General features: G+C 34.7%; 1 protein-coding gene and 1 long non-coding RNA gene across 23 annotated transcripts; one reads left to right on the top strand and one right to left on the bottom strand.

Annotated features, from left to right (window-relative positions):
* The first annotated feature begins 2,742 nt into the window (after positions 1-2,742).
* Positions 2,743-5,070, top strand: LOC110737502 (riboflavin synthase-like). 2 transcript variants are annotated; one of them, XM_021917856.1, is made up of 3 exons: positions 2,743-2,911; positions 3,378-3,932; positions 4,557-5,070. In XM_021917856.1, exons 2-3 carry the CDS (start codon positions 3,414-3,416, stop codon positions 4,875-4,877), a joined length of 840 nt encoding a protein of 279 aa, XP_021773548.1. In that variant the 5' UTR covers positions 2,743-2,911; positions 3,378-3,413; the 3' UTR covers positions 4,878-5,070. The 2 variants fall into 2 exon arrangements, with proteins under 2 accessions (XP_021773548.1, XP_021773549.1); XM_021917857.1 differs by having other exon boundaries at positions 2,743-2,923.
* Positions 5,071-9,736: 4,666 nt separating this feature from the next.
* On the bottom strand, positions 9,737-20,810 carry LOC110737766. Of its 21 annotated transcripts, XR_002514464.1 has the most exons (13): positions 19,025-20,807; positions 18,841-18,949; positions 17,982-18,125; positions 16,657-17,814; positions 16,235-16,470; positions 15,631-15,713; positions 15,220-15,333; positions 14,991-15,095; positions 12,616-14,909; positions 12,157-12,222; positions 11,668-11,698; positions 10,352-10,420; positions 9,737-10,190 (listed from the first exon to the last, which is right to left on the bottom strand). It is a non-coding gene; the product is annotated as an uncharacterized LOC110737766 (long non-coding RNA). The 21 variants fall into 21 exon arrangements; XR_002514467.1 differs by lacking the exon at positions 12,157-12,222 and having other exon boundaries at positions 19,025-20,806; XR_002514456.1 differs by having other exon boundaries at positions 12,157-14,909; positions 19,025-20,805.
* Positions 20,811-22,207: the final 1,397 nt, after the last annotated feature.

Raw genomic sequence — 22,207 nt, 5'->3', positions numbered from 1 at the left:
ATTTGTAAACTGTGTTTGCTTGAACACTACAAGAAAACAGCTTGATTCCGACGGAAAAAATCCGTCGGAATCATCGGAAATTTCGTCGAAAACTAGCCTTCTGACAGAATTCCGTCGGAATGAGTCTGTCGTAAAACACTTTGTCGGAAATTCGACCATTTCCGACGAAATTTCTGTCGGAAGGCTAGTTTCCGACGGAAATTCCGACGGAATCATTTCTGTCGGTGCTGTTTTTGACTTTAATCGGCAGTCCGTCGCAATACCTCTTCCGACGGAATCTTCCGTCGACATTTACCTCTTCCGACGGAATATTCCGTCGGAATTTTTAATAATAAAAAAAAAAACAGCCCCACCCACTACCCCCACCACCAGCCCACACTACCAGCCCTAGCCTGAACCCACCCACCCACATTACCTGAACCCACCACTAGCCCTAGCCACCTCAAACCCACCCAGACCAACCCACCCAGCTAGACCACCCCACCCAAACCCTACCAACCGTACCCACCCACCACCACAACAAACCCCATCTCCACCCACCAACCGTACCCACCTACCACCACCCCACCTAACACCGTACCCACCCAATACCCCCACCTTAACCTACCTCACTTAACCCACCACCACAAACCAGTACCTCCACCCTAACCGAACCAGCCAACCACCCAGCCTAACCGAACCACACCCACCACCTTAACCCCCCCACTTAACCCTAACCAACCTAAATCTAGATCTACCACCCAAACACCCCCAAACCACAACCACCACTATTGCTGGAAATTAACCAAAAAAAAAAAAAAAAAAACAAATAGCGAAACCACAACCACCACTATCGCCGAAAATTAACAAAAAAAAAAAAAATCACAACCACATCCACAACCACCACTACTACGAAAACCACAATTACAACCCAACAATTACCATAAAAAAGCAAAAAAAAAAAAAGAGAGAGAAAATTAAAATCAAGAAAACATACCTTAACACCGAAATTGGATGTTAATTTCTGATCGAATTTGGTTTAATACGGCCAAATTCGATCATGAAACCTCTAGATCTAGAGTTTTCATGATCGAATTTGATCATAAACACCATAATTATTTGCTTGTTGACGAAAACCCGAAACCCCATAGTAATTGTTCTCGAAAATTTCTGGAAAAAAAAAACCAAGAAGAAACAGACAACCGAAATAAAGAGGAAAGAGATGAAGGAGAAAGGAAAGAGAAGAAGGAGAAAGGAAAGAGAAAGTAAAGAAAAGAAGGAGAAAGGAGATGGAGAAAGGAAAGAGAAACGGAAAAGAAGAAGGAGAAGAGAGGAGAAAGAAGGAGCAGAGAGGCGCAGAGAAGAGGAGAGGAAAGAGAAATGAGAAATAAAAGGGGAGGGGGTATCCGGGTTTTTTAGGGTTTTTTTTTTTAATTTTATTTAATTACTTTCCGACGGAATATTCCGTCGGAATATTAATTTTCCGACGGAACATTCCGTCGGAATTTCCGACAGAACATTCCGTCGGAATTTCCGACAGATTTTAATTCCGTCGAAAATTTCCGACGGATTTTATTTCCGCCGGAAAATGAATATTCTGACGGAATATTCCGTCGGAAAGCCCATAAATTCCAACGGATTTTAATTCCGTAGAAAATCCGTTGGAAAATTCCGACGGAATATAAATCCGTCGGAATATACAGGATTTCCGACGGAATATCTTGTCCGTTGGAAGATGTCCGTCGGAAATAGGCCTATTTCTTGTAGTGGAAAAAGAATTTTAAGCACTTCCGAGATTAAATACTCGACCCGACCAATAATGGCGGTGAAAGGTTGTTCATCATCGGATTTGATTTTGAGAAGACATTTTTAGATGGCTACAGTAGTCACATTCAAACAACCAGTATAAAAAATCATCAAATCAACATAATAACTCTTTTCACAAAATAATTAATTTTGACAAAACTTAACCACAATCTTTCAAAATCTCAATATTCAAATTCTATGCATTTCATTTAAAAAATTAAAAAAAAAAAAAAAATTCCTACCAAAAATTATCCCACTAACTTTCGAAATTTTTTATTATTTTATATTTCGTATTTTGTATTGTTTTCTTTCGCAATTAAAATAAGGAAATTTTGTATAAAACCACCTTTTTAAAACTTGTTTTTGTAAAAAACCACCTTTTTTAAAAAAAATGTTGTGAAAGACCACCTTGTTTAAAAATTTTGTTGCAAAATAACACCACTTGCCGGAAAGTTGCCGTTGACCATTAAATTCCGGCGTTGACCCAGTCACGTGCTTCGCACTTGACTTTTAATTACCCAATTTTTTTTTTTATTTTTTTTTTACCCAATTTTTTTTTATTTTATTTTAAATACCCAATTTTTTTTTATTTATTTTTTTTAAATAATAAAATAAAAAAATAAATAAATAAAATAAAATAAAATAAAATAAATAAAATAAATAAAAATAAATAAATAAATACCCAATTTTTTTTTTTTTTATACCCAATTTTTTTTTTATTTTAAATGAAAAAAAAAATAAAATTGGGTAAGGGTCAACGCCGGAATTTAATGGTCAACGGCAACTTTCCGGCAAGTGGTGTTATTTTGCAACAAAATTTTTAAACAAGGTGGTCTTTCACAACATTTTTTTTAAAAGGTGGTTTTTTACAAAAACAAGTTTTAAAAAAGTGGTTTTATCCAAAATTTCCTTAAAATAAATATGAAATCAAGGCATGAAAGTATGAAACATGCTTTTACAGTCGTTTATTGAGAGCGTTACAAATCATGCCACTCTCCTAAAAACATGAAGTACTAAGTATAAGATTCGCATAATTGTCACCTTTCTTAATCTTCATTTTCGTGACTCTACCCTTCTCAATCTGTCCCACTCCAACAGTCCAACGCACTTTTCTCAACAACCTAAGGTTTGAATCTTTGTACGTTCGTTCCTTATTTTTATTCATAAAAGTATTGTCTTTATTCTTTAATATTCATTTCTCTTATTTGCCATCGATGTTCATCTTGGTTGAATTTGTTGCCACATATGTTTTCAATATCCCAATTCTCTCATTTACGCAAATAAGCAGCATGTGATGACTTTGATTGATAAATTATGGTTTTGAAACTTTGTTTGGATCAAATTTATGCTCAAGTCATGTAAATGCTCAAGTCATGTAAAAAAAATGATTAAAACTCTCAACCCTTAATTTTGTTTGAGACCTCAAAATAAATCTGAGGTAAGAGTAGTCTTTTCAAATGAGTCAAACCTTGCTTGATATACGTATATACGAGTAGTAACTGACATACTCATGATTTATTTATATATGTTTGTACTCATATCTAATAGCAACAATATACTGATTTATTTGTTTAATTTGTAAAACTCTGCAGCTCATAACAACATTTGTAGCAAAAAGTTAACCAAACATGGCAATTACAACATCTTTTTCATTATTAATATCTCCAAAAGTCACTAAACAAAATCTTATATTTTACACCCTCAAAAACCACCACCACAGCCCTTCAAATGGGCACATTAAATTCAACCCAAATCTCAAAACCTCAGTCTCTAAACTCTTTAACACCATCCAAAAACCCCAATTCTTACGATTTCGATACGTAAGGAATCAAATAAACTCCATGTTCACAGGCATTGTTGAAGAGCTTGGCCATGTTAAGCATATGGGATATGATGAAGATGGTGGATTTCACCTTAAAGTTGAAGGAAACATTGTCCTACAAGATGTTAATCTTGGTGACAGTATTGCCGTTAATGGTACATGTCTAACTGTGACTGAATTTGATACTAATGCTTCGGAATTTACACTTGGGTTGGCGCCTGAGACGCTTAGGAAGACGACGTTGATGGAGCTCGAACCCGGGTCGATTGTTAATTTGGAAAGAGCCCTTCTGCCTTCTACAAGGATGGGTGGTCATTTTGTTCAGGTCAGTTTTTTTTTTCAGTAAAAGCTTTTATTTTTATCCTTGCTGTATACTTCCTCCATTTTATCAATATCGCATCATATTGACTTTTATACTATTTCACAAATTCTCTTTGACTATTTATTGATTTTATATGTGAAGAAAAATAGTCATATGTGATTTCTGTCAAATTTGTCTCGATTTTTGCTTTTAAGATATCAAGTATTTATAATATATACTTATTGAGGATCGGATTAAACATATTACTTCTTAATAATCAAAGTTATATGTTGAGAAGGGCAAAACTCTCTATGATTCAGTATTTGACGAACGGAGAAATTAGGAGGCAGGATTTTTTTGGGATTTGAGACTACTGCGTTTCCCAATAACCTCAATGAAATACAGTATAAAAGTTTAAATTCAATAGGACTTAAGCTAAGTTCTCCCAATTTTGAATTGAAACATTTTGTTTTTAAAACTCGTTTCATGATACATAGCTTATACGAAGTAAGGATTATGAATATATAATACGAACTGGTACTCGCCTAGACAATATATGATTTGGTAAACATAATTGTGTGATTTGCTTTCAAATTTCAATTATTAATAAATATATTGTATTAACTCCAAATTTTCAATTTAATTTAGGGGCATGTTGATGGGACAGGAGAAATTGTATCACTTGATCAAGAAGGTGATTCTTTATGGGTGAAGATAAAAACAAGCCCAGAGATACTAAGGTACATCGTACCAAAAGGGTTCATTGCAATCGATGGCACAAGTTTAACAGTGGTGGATGTGTTAGACAAAGAAGCATGCTTTAACATCATGTTAGTTGCCTACACTCAACAAAATGTAGTGATACCACTCAAAAAAGTTGGTCAAAAAGTTAATTTAGAAGTTGATATATTAGGAAAATATGTGGAAAGACTCCTAAGCAGTGGATTTCTTGATCCTACCAAATCATAATATGATTACGATTATGATTATTAGCTTATTTATCATTGGCAAGATCTTGTATGTAACCGGTGTATTACATACAATTATACTTACTAAATGCTATGTTTTGTATTTTGTTGTTTTGTGATCAACTTGAATAATTATAAGTTCATAGTTATATTAATGAGAAGAATTGTACGGATATACTTGTTTATATCTCAGTGGTTATTAACAAAATAGCGACCTTATTTTCAACAATTGATAATCAAAATTTATGGTCTTAATGGAGGTACATATATATTTTTTTCCTGTAAAAAAACGTAAAATTGCAAATAATAATACAATATTTGGGCGGTTCTTTTTTAATAATACAACCTTTCGATTATTTATTAATATTATAATCTTTGGGGGTTTTAAATTTAAACAGGCTAAAAATCTTGTAACCTGTTAACAAGTTACCATGACACGTGCTATCATGTAATTAGTTTAAAATTAAAAAACAGAGATTTTTAATGTTTAATTAACTTTTAATTTTTTTAATAAAATAATTTTAATTAAAAAAAAAATCCACCCACCACCCTGCCACCACCACCTTTCCCCCTCCCCTGTTTTCTTCACTCCCCTGCCATCACCGCCTAACCAACAAGAGCAGCACTGACCACCCCCGCATCAACCTTCGCTGCTCCTAGATGCACCACCACAACAGCCAGCACCACGCATCCTGCTCCTTTCGCTGCTCCCACACGCACCACCAGGCAGTAATTAACGCCACCACTGCAGCCCCTTTTTGGGGTTTCGGGTTTAACCCAGAAAACCCGTTTCCTAGGATTTCGGGTTTTTTGGGTTAAATGGATTTTTGGGCTGTGGGAGAGGGGAGCTGCGTGCGTGAAGGCGAGGGGGACAGGGAATGGTGGTGAAGGTGGTGGGGTTTTTTTTTATTTATTTATTTATAATATTAATAATAAAAGTATTTTATTATTTTGTATATTTTAAAAATTAAAAATTTTAAATAAATTTTAAAAATCAAATTAAATTGACAAAACCAATAAAACAACGACACGCGGCATGGTAAACTGTAAAAACAGGTTACCAACCGATTTTTGCCTGTTTAAATTCAACACCCCCCAAAGGTTGTAATATTAATGAATAATCGAAAGATTGTATTATTAAAAAAGAACTAGCCAAAGATTGTATTATTATTTGCAATTTTTCCTATAAAAAAAGGTAGATATTTTTTTAATTCAACTATTCTTGTTGAATTGAGCTTATTTATGTTGAATAGGAATTATTTTTACTAAACTGAAATTATTTTTATTAAATGTTATTGTTTTAAGGTGAAGTTAACAGGACTTTGGTCTATAAACATGATTTAAGTTAGTGTTAAGATGCAACTATTGAGAAACCAAGCTAGATTATGACATAGATACGAACTTTTACACGCTAGTCATTCACATTGATACTACATTGTTGCATCAAAAAACATTGATACTACATTGTATGTCATTAAACTAGTAATAATGTACCACACATATATGGAAATTGACATGAAGTATGTATGTCCTACTGTCCTACATAGCCAACAAACACATTCACTCAATCACTCATAGTTTTATAGTTCTCTCTTATTCACAATTAAATTTTAACTAACTTAGTCATCGAAGGAGTTTACCTCGAACTATTATATTTTTAACCTCACCCTTGAGACTAAATCTTTATTTTCCTTGTAGGTCACCAATCCTACATCGATCGATTTTTAACACTTCTACCTTTACAGAGTTTACACTAGTCTCCACAGTACATATTAGTAACTATCAAACAATGTCTCTAGCACTAGTCTTCATATCAGCATATCGCCAACTTGCAACTCTACGGCCAACACTCTATTACGCTGGAGTATGGACAACAATGTTGATTTTAACGGTGGTGGTGGCATCATTCTCCCCGGAACTAGCCTTCATGGCGGCAATAACGCGTTCCTCCCCCTATACGCAGTCGTGTGACAGCGACGGATATGTGAGGATTCCACTAGACATGCCAGGTGAAAGAGTATGCTTGCCTGCCCACATGTTGAAGAGGTCTACGTTAGATGTTTTCATTCCCACTTTGTTCTCTGCTCTCATTGTGGCTTCTTCTGCTTTGCTTCTTAGATCTTTGGGATTTTCCTAAAATTGTAAGGAACTTTATTTATTTTTTTGGGTTGGTAAAAGGTTGTATTGTGTGAGTTGGGTGTTAGAAGAGTCATGTCCTATGCAAGGAAGGACAACAATTACATTGTTAATATCAATATATACTTCCTTTAATTCTTTTATGTTGACACGTTTTGACTTTGTGCACTATTTACATAACTTATTTTAACTTCTTTTTGTGAATTCTGAATTAGTGTTGAGAAAAAACTTAGTTATACGGGGTTTTATTAGATTCGTCTCAACGTCTACTTTTCAAATGACATTTTTTTCTAATTTTTGCTAATATATATAATTAAAGATATTACATTTAGAAGTATGCATTAGCAAACATTTTATTACTCCCTCCGAATTTAATTGCTTATTCCACTTTACATTTTCGACTGTATTTAATTACTTACTCTATTTTCTTATTTGAAAAGTTTTTACAGTTTTTAATTTATTTCTCTAAACTAGTAGATTCTCTCTCCTCCAATTAATATAATAATAATAAAAAAAAATAATAACCTCCTCCTTCTCTCTACAAACAACTCCTTCATCCTCTGTTTTCCCCTGTTGCCGGCGGCCAGAGCAACGCTGCTCATCTAAGGTCACCGGCGAGCATCCTTAAAGTTCGCAAGTGTGAAGGTCTGGTCTCCCAAAGCTATCTCGAACGCTTCAGTTACAGAGTAAAGCTTGGTTTAGGGTTTTAATTTGGGGGCGATTTTCTATTTCTTCTAATTGAGGATTATCATCAGATCCAAGGCCTAGAGATCGCAACCAGAAGGTTTTTGGTTCTTCCCAGCAATGATGAGTTTTAAACGTGGCACTTGTCAGCCGCTTTCTCGCCGGTGTTCTTCGTTGCAAAGGAGGTTCGTGGGTTTCATCACCTTAGTGGGTCCTCTTTCAAAGCTTTCCCAACCGCCGCCGTTGATAACTTCACCGGTAAAGGTAAAGGTTAGGTTAGGGTTTCTTATTTGAATTAGGATTTGGTTGTCACAGTTTTGGGGCTTTAATTTCAAAGCTAACTCTGTCGCCGTCGTGTGTGGTTTCGGATCAACCGAAGTATATGGTAAAGGTAAAGACTTAGTTAGGGTTTCCTGTTTGGAATTTTAGTATTTCTTCTTTACAAGCTTTCTTCATGTTAATCTCCTTTGTGTCTAGTTTGTTTATTTTCAGTTTGGTGGAGTTAGGTTCGTGTTTTAGTACGGGTTGTGGTTTTCTTGCTCTTTTGGTTCTTTGTTGAAAGTTTGATAAGTGAGATGTTCTTCGATGCTCTTGTCGTTGTACTCTTTGGGGCTGGTTGCATTTTATCTTGTGGTGTAACATGGTTTTAGGGGAGCTAGGGGGATGTGTTAGCTCGGGTACGGGTAATTGTGGGGACTGCCCTTTATTGTGGTATTTAGGTTCTTAGGATTGGTCTTGGCTTGTTGTTTGTATGTTGTTAGCTCTCTTGATCTCTACTGTCAAGAGAGTATTCGAAGGTTATCCCTTGGTAACCTTTATTTCAGCTTAGCAATGAATTTTCAATTCATTGCTTTGAAAAAACTTTATCTTAGCCTTGCTCTCCAATATGAGGGCTCCCTTAAGTTTTTTTTTTTTTGCAGGATTTTATTATGAAAATGGTCTTTTTCCTTAGAGAAGAGGCCAAAGGTACCCACAGTTAAGGGTACCGAGTCATTTTTCAAGTGACTCTAAGTGTGTTGTCAAGCCAGGGTCGTCTGTTGTTCCTACCCTTGTTGCCTAATGTAAATGACTATTAACGTCCTTTTGAGCTCGTATTATTGTTAACAACCAACAGTTGTGTGTTCTATGCTCTTCCGTCCATTCTCCATAGTTTGTAATTTTTATTTTAAGTCTGTTAAGCTGTTGTCAAAAAAAAAAAAAAAAAACAATTAATATAATAATAATAAAAAAAAGTACCCCTTACCCCCCAAACAATAGAATTTGTTATGTACACCACGGGGTCATTTGCTCATTTTATCAACAAATGACGAGGTGGTTTCGGTAGGTGGGCTGGGTAGGGGAGGTGGTTAATATGGTGGGTCTGCCGGAGAGGGTGGCCATGTTTTTTTTTTTTTAAAAAAAAAAAAATCAATATTTTTTTCTATCATTTTTTTTTTATTTTTTTAAATTTTACCATTCACGTGGTGACAAGAATGTGGTTATGTGTTATGCCATCAATCTCCCTTAATTGAGCTCTCTTACTCTTTGTTTTTATTTTTTGGCAAAAGAATTTGCTACAAGCGTTCCTTCGCCACTATGGTTCGTGAACGGGCACACCATATCTTGTTGTGCCAGTTTAATAGCTAGCTCTTCACGAGTAGTGATTGTAGGTATGAACTTGTACGTCTAGTTTCTTTTAAAATCCAATAGAGACACGATAGTTGTACGTCTGGTTTCTTCTTCATTTCAGTGTGACACGATAGTTGTACGCTGAAATCAAATAAAGCAGAAACACAATAGCTGGATCCCCCCTCTTTTTTACTTTCTTTTTCTGAGCTCACCGGTAGAGCAAGTTGCCAATATTCCTCTTGCTTTCCCGTCTTAGATATTTTATCTTCATCTTGTGGACATGGATAAGTGATATTTTTTTTATAATTAGATCTCATGGCTCGTCTTGGTATTCCTTAGACATACTCTTCTTTTGTGATCTTTCTTTGTTAAAATCATACACAAGCATTAAATAAGTTCATACTTTATTTACAACCATTCCAAAATTGATGATGAAGGTAGAAGGCAAGAGAATAAATTCATACAGAGTATAAGTTTACAGGTAGAAGGTATTCTTAATGATGTTTGGCCATATTATGAAAAGCGTAATTATTTAGGTCCAACTTTATCTAACCTGATATTAATCAAATATAACCCAAAAATAACCCGAACCCAACCCGTCATACACCTGCTCAAAACCTGACTCGACATAAGTTTAAGCCAAAATTAACCCGACCCAAAATTTATAAAATTGAACCCAACCTATGCCTGTAAGATTTATCTTGCTTGTTACATTTAATGTAACTAAGAGGGCCTTTACAAGTAGAATTCAAAGTTAATACAAATTTTCTGATTTTAAGATAAAGAAAAGTATTAGCCTTCTGAAGAACTATTTGCTTCCGCATTTCAAGAAAACATTTCCGTTGTCAAGCAATACTTATACTTCCTTCATTCGTTCTGTTGTAATCTGCATCACGATACAAAATCACTTTTGAAACAAGAAATACAAGGATGAGTACATAAACTAAATGAAACCAATATCCAATAGCTACTCTAGTTACCACATTGCAATAAAAATTTATCTGCACTTTCTAGATCACAAGTTTCAACAGAGATTTATTATCAAACCTTTTACTGATCTTGGACTTGATCTTTGCCCTTTGTCCTTTGCACTTTCTACTGGAGTAAATATAAGTTCTGATTGGATAGATAAATAGTTTACATTACTCAATTTACACGACTTGTCAACAAGTAATTGAAACAACTAATTTCCAAAAGGATATGCTTGGACAGCTTGGAAAGAGTGGATATGGAATATTACTCAACTCCCAAAAGGTTTATTTGAAAGTTAAGATAAAACCTAATTTCCAAAAGGATTATAAAAAAGAGTTTTTAGGTTCATTGCCATTTTCCAAAAATACACATAAAGAAGCTATAAAAAGAATCAAGATCATAGCATTTACTTATTGTTAGGTATTTTTTTTCCTGGGACTGTTTGTTTGCCCCTTTATTTTGGCTTATTGTTTGATTTTCGAATATGTGGTTTCATTCTTTGAGTATTTTTTGGATAAAGAAAATACCAACCGTCAACCGAGACTTTGTTGTAGTAGTAGTATTAGACAATTATAATCTATAATAGTCTTTTAGAAATGCTGTATCTTTGCTCCCTCTTCTTTGGCTTCATCCTGTCTTTTTCTTTATCATCTCATCTTCCAACTTCTTACTCTTGTTCCAGATTCCTCTTTTAATCTGGTTATAAAATATAGTAACCGTAGTCCCATCTGCTACTTCCTCCTTCTCCTACCCTTCCATTTTCCATATATTTATGTGAAATTTAAAGTCTATTCCTAACTTATTATATTTATGTCTTATTATTAAACAAAATACATTTTGAAAACCGTCTTTTAAAAGTTCTTGATTCTTTCTCATTTTTGTCTTGTATCTCTCTTTCTTTCTCATCTTCAACCTCACCTTCTTTCTTCCTCCCCCTTGCTATGTCTTTCTTCACTTATACATTACAAATGTACAATTTATAGCAAATTAAATAAACAATCTGTCCCTCATCCTCTTCCTTCCCTCCTTTGGATACTTATTCTTCACTCCAACTCACACTTGTTTTATGGATTTTAAAATTAATAATAAGTCTTATATTACTGGCTCCCTCACCCTTAATTAGTCTTCATTGCCAATCACTTTTTTTTTTTTTTTTTTTTTTTTTTTATGGTTTCAAATTTACTTTTGAGTTTTACATGCCGATCTTTAAACGTTCTGACAATTTTTATAGCATTTCAGTCTGCAACAAATATAATTGGAACCGGCTATCCGCACATCATCTAAGAACATTGGCTTCAGCCTAAGAGTATACATGTGGTCCCCCAAGTTGGCCAAAATTTATAGGTAAAAGAATACAAGTATTACTGACAGAAAATTTTGATATTACATACCAATATATGGCTGAGCTCTGGATATGCACATCTGAAACAGGGAGAATGGCAGAAATGAAATCACTATGTGTATGAAGAAAATTATGATACTAATTGACTTCAGGCACAAAAAAAAAAAAAAAAAAAAAAAAAAAAAAAAAAAAAAAAAAAAAAAGAAGAAAGAAAAAAAGACACAAGTGATGATCTAAAGTTGAAGCGAGATCATTGATTCTAAGTGGTAAACTAAGAGCCAAAGATATTCAATCTGCTCCGCTGCACTTACAAATCCAAACAGGAAAAAAAAAAGGAAGAGAGATGAGAATTGAGCAAAACCAACATACTCAAATTGCATCAGGGAAATTCAGGAACTAATTATAACAGTTAAAATTAATTCAAAATATCTGTTTAAATTAGCTTTAATTTTCTGACATAAATACTGAGTCCAGATTTAGATTTGCTCCTCTGCATAGAACCCATCGGGCTACCAGCATAAGCAACAAGATCACCCACCTTTCTACTAGTTAATCCAGGACCTACTGCTACCGCCTCTCCTCCAATTGAATCCATTCCTAGTAACTTCCCAAACAGAAAGGAAACAAAAACGGGCTTAAAGGAAGGCAGTCAGTTGTAAAAACATATTGCAGACAAATGTCATTTCCAAATGGCTTAGTTAAGTTAATGCTAATCAACATATATTTTGCTGAACTTAGTAAAAGGATTGGCAGAATCATATAAAGAATGATTAACTTACCAAGCATATATTTTTCTGAACTTAGTAAAGTTAAAGACAATGATTCCAAACTCATGTGCAATACATATCACAAAATCCAGTTGGTAAATAATGATGAACTTACTAGGAATGTAGACACTTTAAATTCTGCTAATTAAGGATGGTTATTACTTACATATTTTTTACCATCAAAAGGAAAAAGAGGAAAAATATTCAGGGGAAGAGGAAAGAACACAGACCTTGACCATGGTTTCCCTGAACCAGGAAATGAGCCCATACTTGTTGAGATAACCAGCCATGGCAATAAGTGCAGCAAACTATGTAAGGGTATCCCAAGCAACTGACTCAAATAAGCATTCTTTCTAGGTGACAACACCAGTAATGAGCTGCAAACATAATCCAAGAATTGCAGCAGTGACTGCATCAATTTGCAAAGCTCCTCCGAAAACCCACAATCCCACTTGATGAAAGTATCACAAGGAAAGCATATCAATGTAACATGACATGGTATCTTTATATTAAAACTGAAATAAAAGTACTACAGAATGAAGATGTACAGAGCGGAAAATCAACTTCCACAACGAATCGATGTTAACATCATTGAAGTTCCTTAATGACCTCAAAATTGCACAGATATTTAGCCCATAATTAATATAGAATTTATCAATTAATCTTCATAGGTCATGCAGGTATATATAATTTCAATCAGCTAACATACAGGCATTAGTTGAACATTCGGCTTCAACAAACATTTGCAAGCTAAACTGACAGCAAATGCAGCTACAGGAATTTTGAATAACATGGCAAGCAAATGCAAATCAAGAGCAAATCCAAGGACCGGTAAAAGGAATCACACTGGAAAGGTAAACAAAGAGCTAACAACCACTTTAAAGGTCAACTCTTCTAATTATTAAACAAATACATACACTGCTCCATGTTGATCATATCCGCCAATTTAACTTCTCAGAAGAATATCAATAAGCTGAAAAAGCTTCCCCCCTCTAATAATTTATGATTATTATCTTGGTGGTTCAGACACAACTGTTTCATAAGCTATATTTTTTTAGGCCTAATTGCAGGTGTAGCAAGCAAGATCTCTGAAATCAATTAGCAAACACCAACAAATTTACTAACCAAAGATTGGATCTATCAGAAAAATAACTTCAAAATACTTAATTCTAAGATATAGTATAAAAAATCACAAGGTAATCACTCAATCTTAGTCACTATTCATAAGATCAAGACCTAAAGGAGCAAAAAAACCAAGAATAATGTTTAAATAAGAAGACAGAAAGAAAGAGGGACCTTGAATTGGATTATTCAAAGAGCTTCCCAGTAGACGAAAAGACAATAAGGCCAATTTCAGCATCACAAAGAGTATGAAGTTTTTTTTTTTTTTTTTTTTTGGTAAAAAGAGTGCATTTATAATCCAACCAGTATAAATCGCAAATTTAAAAGCAAAATGGGTAGTTTCATAATTATTTGTTTGAGACTTCTCAAAGATCTTACATTTAGCCCACTGAATCCCTGTTCTTATGCGGCTGTTTACCCAAAACACCAACCCACAACACCGCCCTAGACCAAACTAACAAGGACAAATTACAAGAGCCCAAAGGTAACCCTAACAGGTTACTGTTGTTAACGTGATTATTAAAATGAAGTTGGCTGACTTGATGGGGCATGCATAATATGCAGAATTAAATCAAAACAGAAGCAACGGGGCAGCATCAGCTTCACACAATAGGTCTTGTTCTCTTCTACATACTTTTACTCAAGCCAACTCTGATTCGTACCAAACTGTAAAACTAAATTCAATTGATCATAACTAATCTTTAGCAATTTAAAGTAAATTTGGTTGTTCCAATCGACTTCATCGATCTAAACTAATTTCTGAAAATTCTAATTGATCTCAACACGAATTATACTCAACCCAACTTTGATTTGTACCATGTTACCCAATAAAATGCCAAATCCTTCTTCTCCATGTTCCCTCCTTTAAATGGCTTTGAAAATTATAGGTTGTACTTACTCCCCTCCCTTTCACTCTCTCTCTCTCTAAAAATGCTCCCTATCTCTTCCTCGACTACACTTTAAAAACGGTGACCTTATATGCTCGCCCTCTTCTTCCTCCATCATCCTCAAACTCGTCTTTTCAGGCTTTGCGAATGTTAAAAGTATCCTAAAGGTGTTAAAATTGGTCTCTACCACTATCCCATCTTTCATTCATCCCCCTCTTGTTACTTCCCCCCTTCTTTCTTTCTTCAACCCACTCTTCTTTGTAAGGCTTTCAAAAATATATTTTTCCTTGTACTACTTGCCAATCCCTGCCCTTTTCTAAAGAACATCATAGAGAGCGACAGCACCAAATTCTGCAAAGATGATTTAATGAGTTCCTTCCAACGCATCCAATCGGCCATCCAAATACATAGAATAATCAAGGAGTGTAAGAACCTAAGAGATCATTCATACTTCAATGCCTCAGAAGTCATTCCACAACCTTGCACCTCGTCAGTTACCCGTAGTTCCCATGCTTCTGGTTGTTAGGATATAAGTTAGCAGACGAAGATGCAAATGAATAGAAAATATAATTATCAGGGCCATGTAGCTCATAAACCTTTCATTCATTGTCAAGGTCCCACTAATAGACCTTGACACCGCCATGTTGGAGCTTCAAAGCGGCCCTGATAGCTACCATTGAAACCCTCCTTAGTATATACATCTGTTAGGAAAAGAACAAAGTAACTTGTTTATAGCTAGGAAAAGGTAGAACATAAAACCATAGAAAATAGCTCAGTAATTTCACAGATCAGAAAGATCATAAATTTGCTTTACTGATTACCTACCTTACTTCTTGCTTGAAATTGAAAAGAGGTGGCAGTGGGCGACCGTTTGGAAGGCAAGTATTGGGATCAAGAAGCTCATCAAAAAAAGGATGAACACATGCCTCCAACTGCAAGCTAATAGTAAGGCAAAGAGATAAGTTCAGATTCTAAAACTTGCAAAAAGTTACGAACAGGTAATACCGTACAATATAATTTAACAAGATTATTTATAGGAAATATAAATCTAGATGTTCTCATGTTTCCTTGAATGCAACCCATTCCATCATTTCCTGTAACTTTTTTTCCTTGGAAGGGGAGGGAGGCTTTTACATGAAGGCAAGGTCAAATAAGAAAATAAGAATGAGATTGTGCCGAAAGAGATTGTGCAAAAATGTGGGGAGAAAAGGGTGATGGGTGAGGATGGTTACTTACTGCAGTGCAACAAAGATTGGGTGAATACTGAAGTGTCCTGAAGCAAGATTGATGGCTTCAGGAGGCATTCATTTAGGAATAACCTGCATCAGCGAACATCATTATCAGTATACAAATTCTTTCAAGCATCAAATTGTTCATTGATTGAAAATTACATAGATCTATAGATACTTGTATACGACATTGCAGATTTACACAAAAATGTTTAGGGAATCAGATGCATGTAAGGACTTCCAACAACACACCATCTTGTTCCCAAGAAAAAAAAAAAAAAAAAATATTCTCTCAATTCTCTCAAAAAAAAAAAAAATCACACAGAGACGGCCATATGAGATGCCATATAAGTTTCACAAGGCCACAAGGGTTTAGGTACTAATGCTTAACACTTCAATGGCTCAATTCTCTCAAAGTACAGGCCACTTGACCACCTCACCTCAATCTTATTAAATGAACAATGTAATCAACATTGCAGCAGTACTCATCCCCTTTCATAAATTCATCATATGAAGAAATTGGCCCAAGTGATACACATTATAGTATGATGCTATGATACACTTAAAAAAAATCGAGTGAAAAAGTAGAGGGGGGGAAACAGCCATAATACCTTGTGCCAAGGGTGAGCTTTAATCTGTGGAAACCTAAAATCAGTATAGTTTGGATTCATCATCGAATTTCCTCTCTAGTAGGAGTACCAAGAACCTGAAAATATATGGACATAATCAATTAATTTTGTAATCATTGCATAACTTGAGTTTGTGGCAATTTCAACATGAATGCTAGATTCTGGCCTTGATAATCACCGCAAGTTGATCCAAATGCATTCTCACCGGGGAACAATGGCTGTTATGTGACAAGCAAAAGGAAAATAAGGATCAACAAAAAGAGGGTCATGGAAAGCAAGCAACAGCAAGTATACACTATAAACAACACGAAGCTTAATCCATCGATATCAAACAACAAAAATTCACCTAAAAAGTTGCAGAAAAATCCCCATATTAATTTAAATTCAAAATCATATATTCATACCTGAATTCATAAGTATCATCAAAGTGCTTCTCAGAGTACTGGATCTGACACATTTTCTTCGTTAATCTAATTAAAATTCCAGAAAATAAGAAAAATCCAACCCAGAAATTAAAGATTATTAACCAAGAAATAATCAAAAGATAGCCAAAGAGAAAATACATGTAGACATCGAATTGTTGATTTCAAACCAAGCAAAAATGAAAAGAAACCCAAATTTAGGAGAGAGAAACATGTTGTGATCAGATCAATTGCCATTGATGAGAGATAAAGGAAGGTTGATGAAAGATTGAGTGGTGGTGGAAATGGGAAATGGAGTCATACAAATGTACTCAACGAGAAAAAGTTAAATAATTGCAGGAATTTTCTGGGTGAAGTTCGGGTTTCGAGATCGAATGTTGCAAAAGGAGGGAACAAATTTCGGTTTGGATTGGAATCTAATTATAAAAACCGAATTAATTTGGTTAGGTTCGGTTTGGATTGGACCAAATCTTAATTTGGTTTAGATTCGGTTAGAGAAATCCAAAACCGAATTAATTCGAATTGGATTCGGTTTTGGCCATAATACAAACCGCAAACCGAACTTTCACCCCTACTTGAGTATCCATGTAACACTCGACATTCCAAGCTTCCAACATAAGTATGGAGCCTATGGACCGGTGAAAGTGCATATCTTTACCTCACACTATAATGGTCTTTTGAAGTACTCTACATATTTTCTCCCTCCTCTCTACATGTTATCCTCTATCTTGCCCTTTCACCCTAACATTAGTTCACCCCCTCTAGTTGAAGTCATTCCCTCACCAGTTAAAATCAATTATACCTTGCAATAAATCTCATTAATGTGGAAAATTGGCGAAAACTTCAATAATCCCACTAATAAAGATGGACTACAATCTTCTACATAATCCTAAATCAATCATATTGATCTCAAACTTAACTAACAAACCCAGTTGTAGAGCATCAATATGAATTCAATAATATTTTTTCTAAGGATAAAAGAAATTTAAAAGGAGAAATAATCTCAAAGACAAGAAAGTTAACCTTATCCCAAGAAACATCAGGATCAAACAACTTGCCAATTTAAAAGGAGAAGAGTGACCATTCTGATGCTGATGGCAATTTCGATGATTTCTTGTCCATCATCCTTGTAACTCAAATCTTAAAACCCATAAAATAAAACAAAAAAAAGGGTTTATGCGCAATAATCTGGGCAATTAAGGAAATAGAGCTTTCAAATAGGGTTTTCAGGAAGTGGGTAAAATTTGTATGGTGAATACATGTAAGCTGAAAACTATGGATTCATAAGTATCATCATATATTCATACCTGATATCAAAAGTATCATCAAAGTGTTTCTCATAGTACTGGATCTGACCCATTTTTTTCGCTAATCAATTGCTTCAATGGAGAACTCAGAGTAGGAAATTCCACCCTCGAAATCCGAAATTCCAGAATTGGACTGCGGAAACCCTAACGTGCATAAGAAAATTCACTTGCTAATGACAAGAAAACCAATAACAAAAAAGTGAAAAACAATTCCAACAATCAAATTGAAAAAAAAAAAACGAATTTCAGAAAATAAGAAAAAATCAACCGAGAAATTATAGATTATAAACTCGTCTTTCCTACTTGCATGTTAATATCATGTATCAATATGAACACACTTAGGAATGAATAAAAAAACAAATGAATGAATTTTCCTCATAAATAAACCGAAATAATCACATAATATATTAGAGGCTACATACCCCACGGAATATAGAAATTAAGAAAACAGTAACAAATCTTATAAAGAGACACAAATAAAAATTATGCTAGTACTTGCTGCTCTACAAGACCAGACAAATTCCTAGTATATCAATTTGAATAGCCCTAAACTTAAACTTAAACAAAGATGAATAGCCTAAGACAGAGGATAGATTGAGAAGCCTCCAAAAACTTTCCAATGGTGGAGGTGTAAATGAAAATAAACCCCTCATTCACAAATTCTCAATGCTATTAGATTTCAGTGAGTTTAAACAGAAATTCCCATCCTTTTACTATACAATCAGACATAATGAACATAGAAATTAAATCCAAAATAAAGAATTTCTGCTTTCATTTTGTTTATTAAAAGGATCAATCACAAATTCTATATACTATAAAATTTCAGCTAGGAAAAATTAGAAAGAGGAGAAAGCAAAACCTTATGAATCAAAGCACAACGTTTAGTCTCCTCCTTGAATCGACGGAGTTGAGCTTGCTCACAAGTCACAACCCTTCATTTATTCTTCTCGGTTTCTTCCTCTTTCGCCCTGAAATTCGACAAATTAAAGCAGAGCAAAGATAAGGTGTAAGATAATTATAGGAGATTTGTATAGGCTTCTGACCTTCATATATAGCCAGCAGGGGGATTCTGGAAAAAGAAGCATAAAGAGAAACTGCAAGACAACAGGGACTCTTGATACTCCAAGCAGCCAACGCCAAGTTCCAGGAACCTTCTAAACGAACACACATTTAAAAAAATGTAGAAATTATTCCTATATATATTAGACTAAAATTCAACAATGCAACTTCCTTTTTTTTTTTTTTTAACAATAGGCTTAGATCCACATTTCATCAAACAATCTGGTGGAGAATTTCGAGGTGGTAAAATCAACCATGGCAGCAATCAATCAAAATAGGCCAAATAATTTCCAAATTCCAACCGAACCAAATCACAAAATAAAAATAATACTTTGTATAAAAGAAAACAAAAGTTGATCTTTCTGCCAAGCCAAATGGAAAAAATTACCCAAAACCTCAAAAAATTCTCCAAACCCAGATTAAATTTGACTGCTTTGAATGGTGTACACTCATCACATCTTTTAACGGCTGGTGATTTTGTCGTTAGAAGATCAAGGAGCATGCAGTCAGCAAAGTTACAGTCACAGCTCACAGAGACAGATAAAGCAGCTAAGGAGCAAAGGTTCTGGCATCCGATGGTTTGAGGACCATTTTAATAGTGTCTGGACAAACCACCATAACCAATGGTCATCTAAGGAGAGGGGAAAAACAATCCTCGAGAAACTCACATGACCTCTCCCTGCCTCATTCTTGGTATTAACCAACAATAAACCCTAGATTATGAAACTAATTTGCTGATTAAGAAAGAAATTTCGCCTCAAAAGCTCCTTTAATAGAGGAGAGAAAGCTCACAAAGTCACAAGCCATTTCAAAAAAGAATTCAGAGTATGCTTCAATGGACGAGAGATTGAGAGATAGGGCACAAAGAATATTCATTCACCTTAACCTCTCATACATCATAATTGCACTATATTAAACATGGATAATCAAGAAATCCAACAGGGAACCAGATTCAACTATCTGAGTATAGTGACCACTTTTGGATCAAAGTGCACAAATAAATTCCATTTTTTTCCCCTCTAAACGGAAATCCAACAATACCCATCAACACAATTTCAGTCTAATTGCATAAATAAACAAAACCCAAATCCCAAAATTCAAATGCACCATAATAAACACCTAAAAAAATAAACATGAGAAATGGACTAAACATAAATAAACAAAGAAAGATACCAGCCAAAGAATTAAAGGATACCGAAAACTGAAGGCCTTGGAGAATTGTGAAACTCACTTAATGCTGCTCTTTCGCTGGACGTTAACCTTTCCAGTTTCCACTTCAGTTCCCATTCAAGTTTTCCATCTTCCCCTGTTACTCGCTTCACAGACAAAGCAAAAATCATTGGAAAAATAGTCAAAATGGGATTTTTACATGAGAACCAATTCCAGCAAAATAAGCAATAACCCACATCATAAATAAGAACAAAGAACTAGATCATGTGACCTAAGAGAAAGAAAGATGGATACCATTAAGGCCAACAGAAGTGTGAGTAATGTTGATAAGTTTTTCAGGCTTTGATATTCTTACGGACAACTTCTTCGACCCAATGAGAACAGGTGCTGTATTAATATAATACTTTTAAGTAATGTATTATGCTAATATAGTCAATGTTAATCCTATTTTACCTCTCACTCACAAATATCACCACAATCAAACTTATATTAACATTAACCAAGCTTATATTAACATTATAGTAAATATAGTATGATTAATGTGATAATATTGCATAAAAGTGACACATAATATGTATTAAAGTGACTACATTAACAATGACACATAATACATTTTACTTAAAGGTGAATATAATTTAATGTGGTAATTATACATTAATGCAATATCATCAATAAACACAACCACATACTTATCCAAGAAAGAGTGAAACACACGGTACGGTTCATTACATCCATAAATATCGCTAAGGAATTCCTTTGTACTTTTGCTGTGTGCAAAATATTTGAAGGAAATGATGAGTTGTGGATCAAAGATATTGAGGTTGTACTAACAATTGCCCCCTGAACATCTATAATCAAGCTAAAATCTTAAAAGAGGAGGGTAATACCTGGTTTAAAGAAGGTGATTTTGTTTGTGTTGGGGCTAAGTATGATAGAGGGATGAAATTTCTTTGTTTTGGTTTTCCCAAGGAATAAGGATGATAGTGTAATGCTATGGAATCTTGCTATTGCACTGGAGTTAAATCTTGCAGCTAGTGCTCTAAAGGTCCGTGATTATGAACAAACTACTTAGTCATCATGATTGATAGTAGCAATGTCAAAGCTCTTTACAGAAGGGCCTTAGCTGAAATCAAGCTTCACCAACTAGAAGAGGCTTATGAGGACCTTAGCAAGGCAGCCAAGGTTGAGCCTAATAATTAATACATTCTTCTTGAGCTAGAGAAAGTGAAGGGCCTAAGTTGCAAGGGAAGTAAGCTTAATGGTAAGAAGGGTATTGAGGATTCCGTCCTGACTTACTCCAACTACAATGAAAAGGGGAAAACCATTTAGTCATCAATTAGCCTAATGTGTAACTGATTGTCTTGTAGCCACGATCATAGTGGTTTTACGAGCTTGCCCGTCACGGATTATGCTAGAGATATGGTAGTAAAGAGCATTATCCCTACTCACAATGCTTATGCTTATTTGGAAAATGAGGAAGAAGGATAAAAAAATTCTTTAAACAATTATCAAGACTTGTTTAGGATAACGGACAACGAAAAACCCATGTTTTCTCTGATGGAATGAAAAGAAACCAGTCCCTAAAGATTTTCGAATTGTCTTCCTCGAAACACATGCATGCAAGGGAAGACTTTTAGTTTCTTCAACCGTTCTGCTGATCCATGGATGATAGAACGAATGAAAGAAAGGACTACACCGGTAAGCATTCTAATATTTACAAGGCGATGGGCTCTAAAGGTCCAAAGTGTAAGACCCCCAAATCTCCCTCTACGAGAATACTAGTATAATATGTATATTTATACAGTAGAGGTAGACTTAGGCGTATTACCGCCGCGTGATTACGCAAGGCTATTTTCGAAATTATTAACTCACTAAACTTGCAACGGAAAACCTTTAACTTTATTAATACTTCAAAATAACCAAACCAGAGTATTCAAAATTAAATGCAAAAACGTTTAAACCCTAATCTAGGTGAAATCATTCCCGGGATTCCCAAT

This window comes from Chenopodium quinoa, unplaced genomic scaffold, assembly GCF_001683475.1.
Source record: "Chenopodium quinoa cultivar QQ74 unplaced genomic scaffold, ASM168347v1, whole genome shotgun sequence".
NCBI lineage: Eukaryota > Viridiplantae > Streptophyta > Magnoliopsida > Caryophyllales > Amaranthaceae > Chenopodium > Chenopodium quinoa.
Note: the sequence above shows the minus strand (reverse complement) of the source record. Positions and strands in the feature narration are given on the sequence as shown.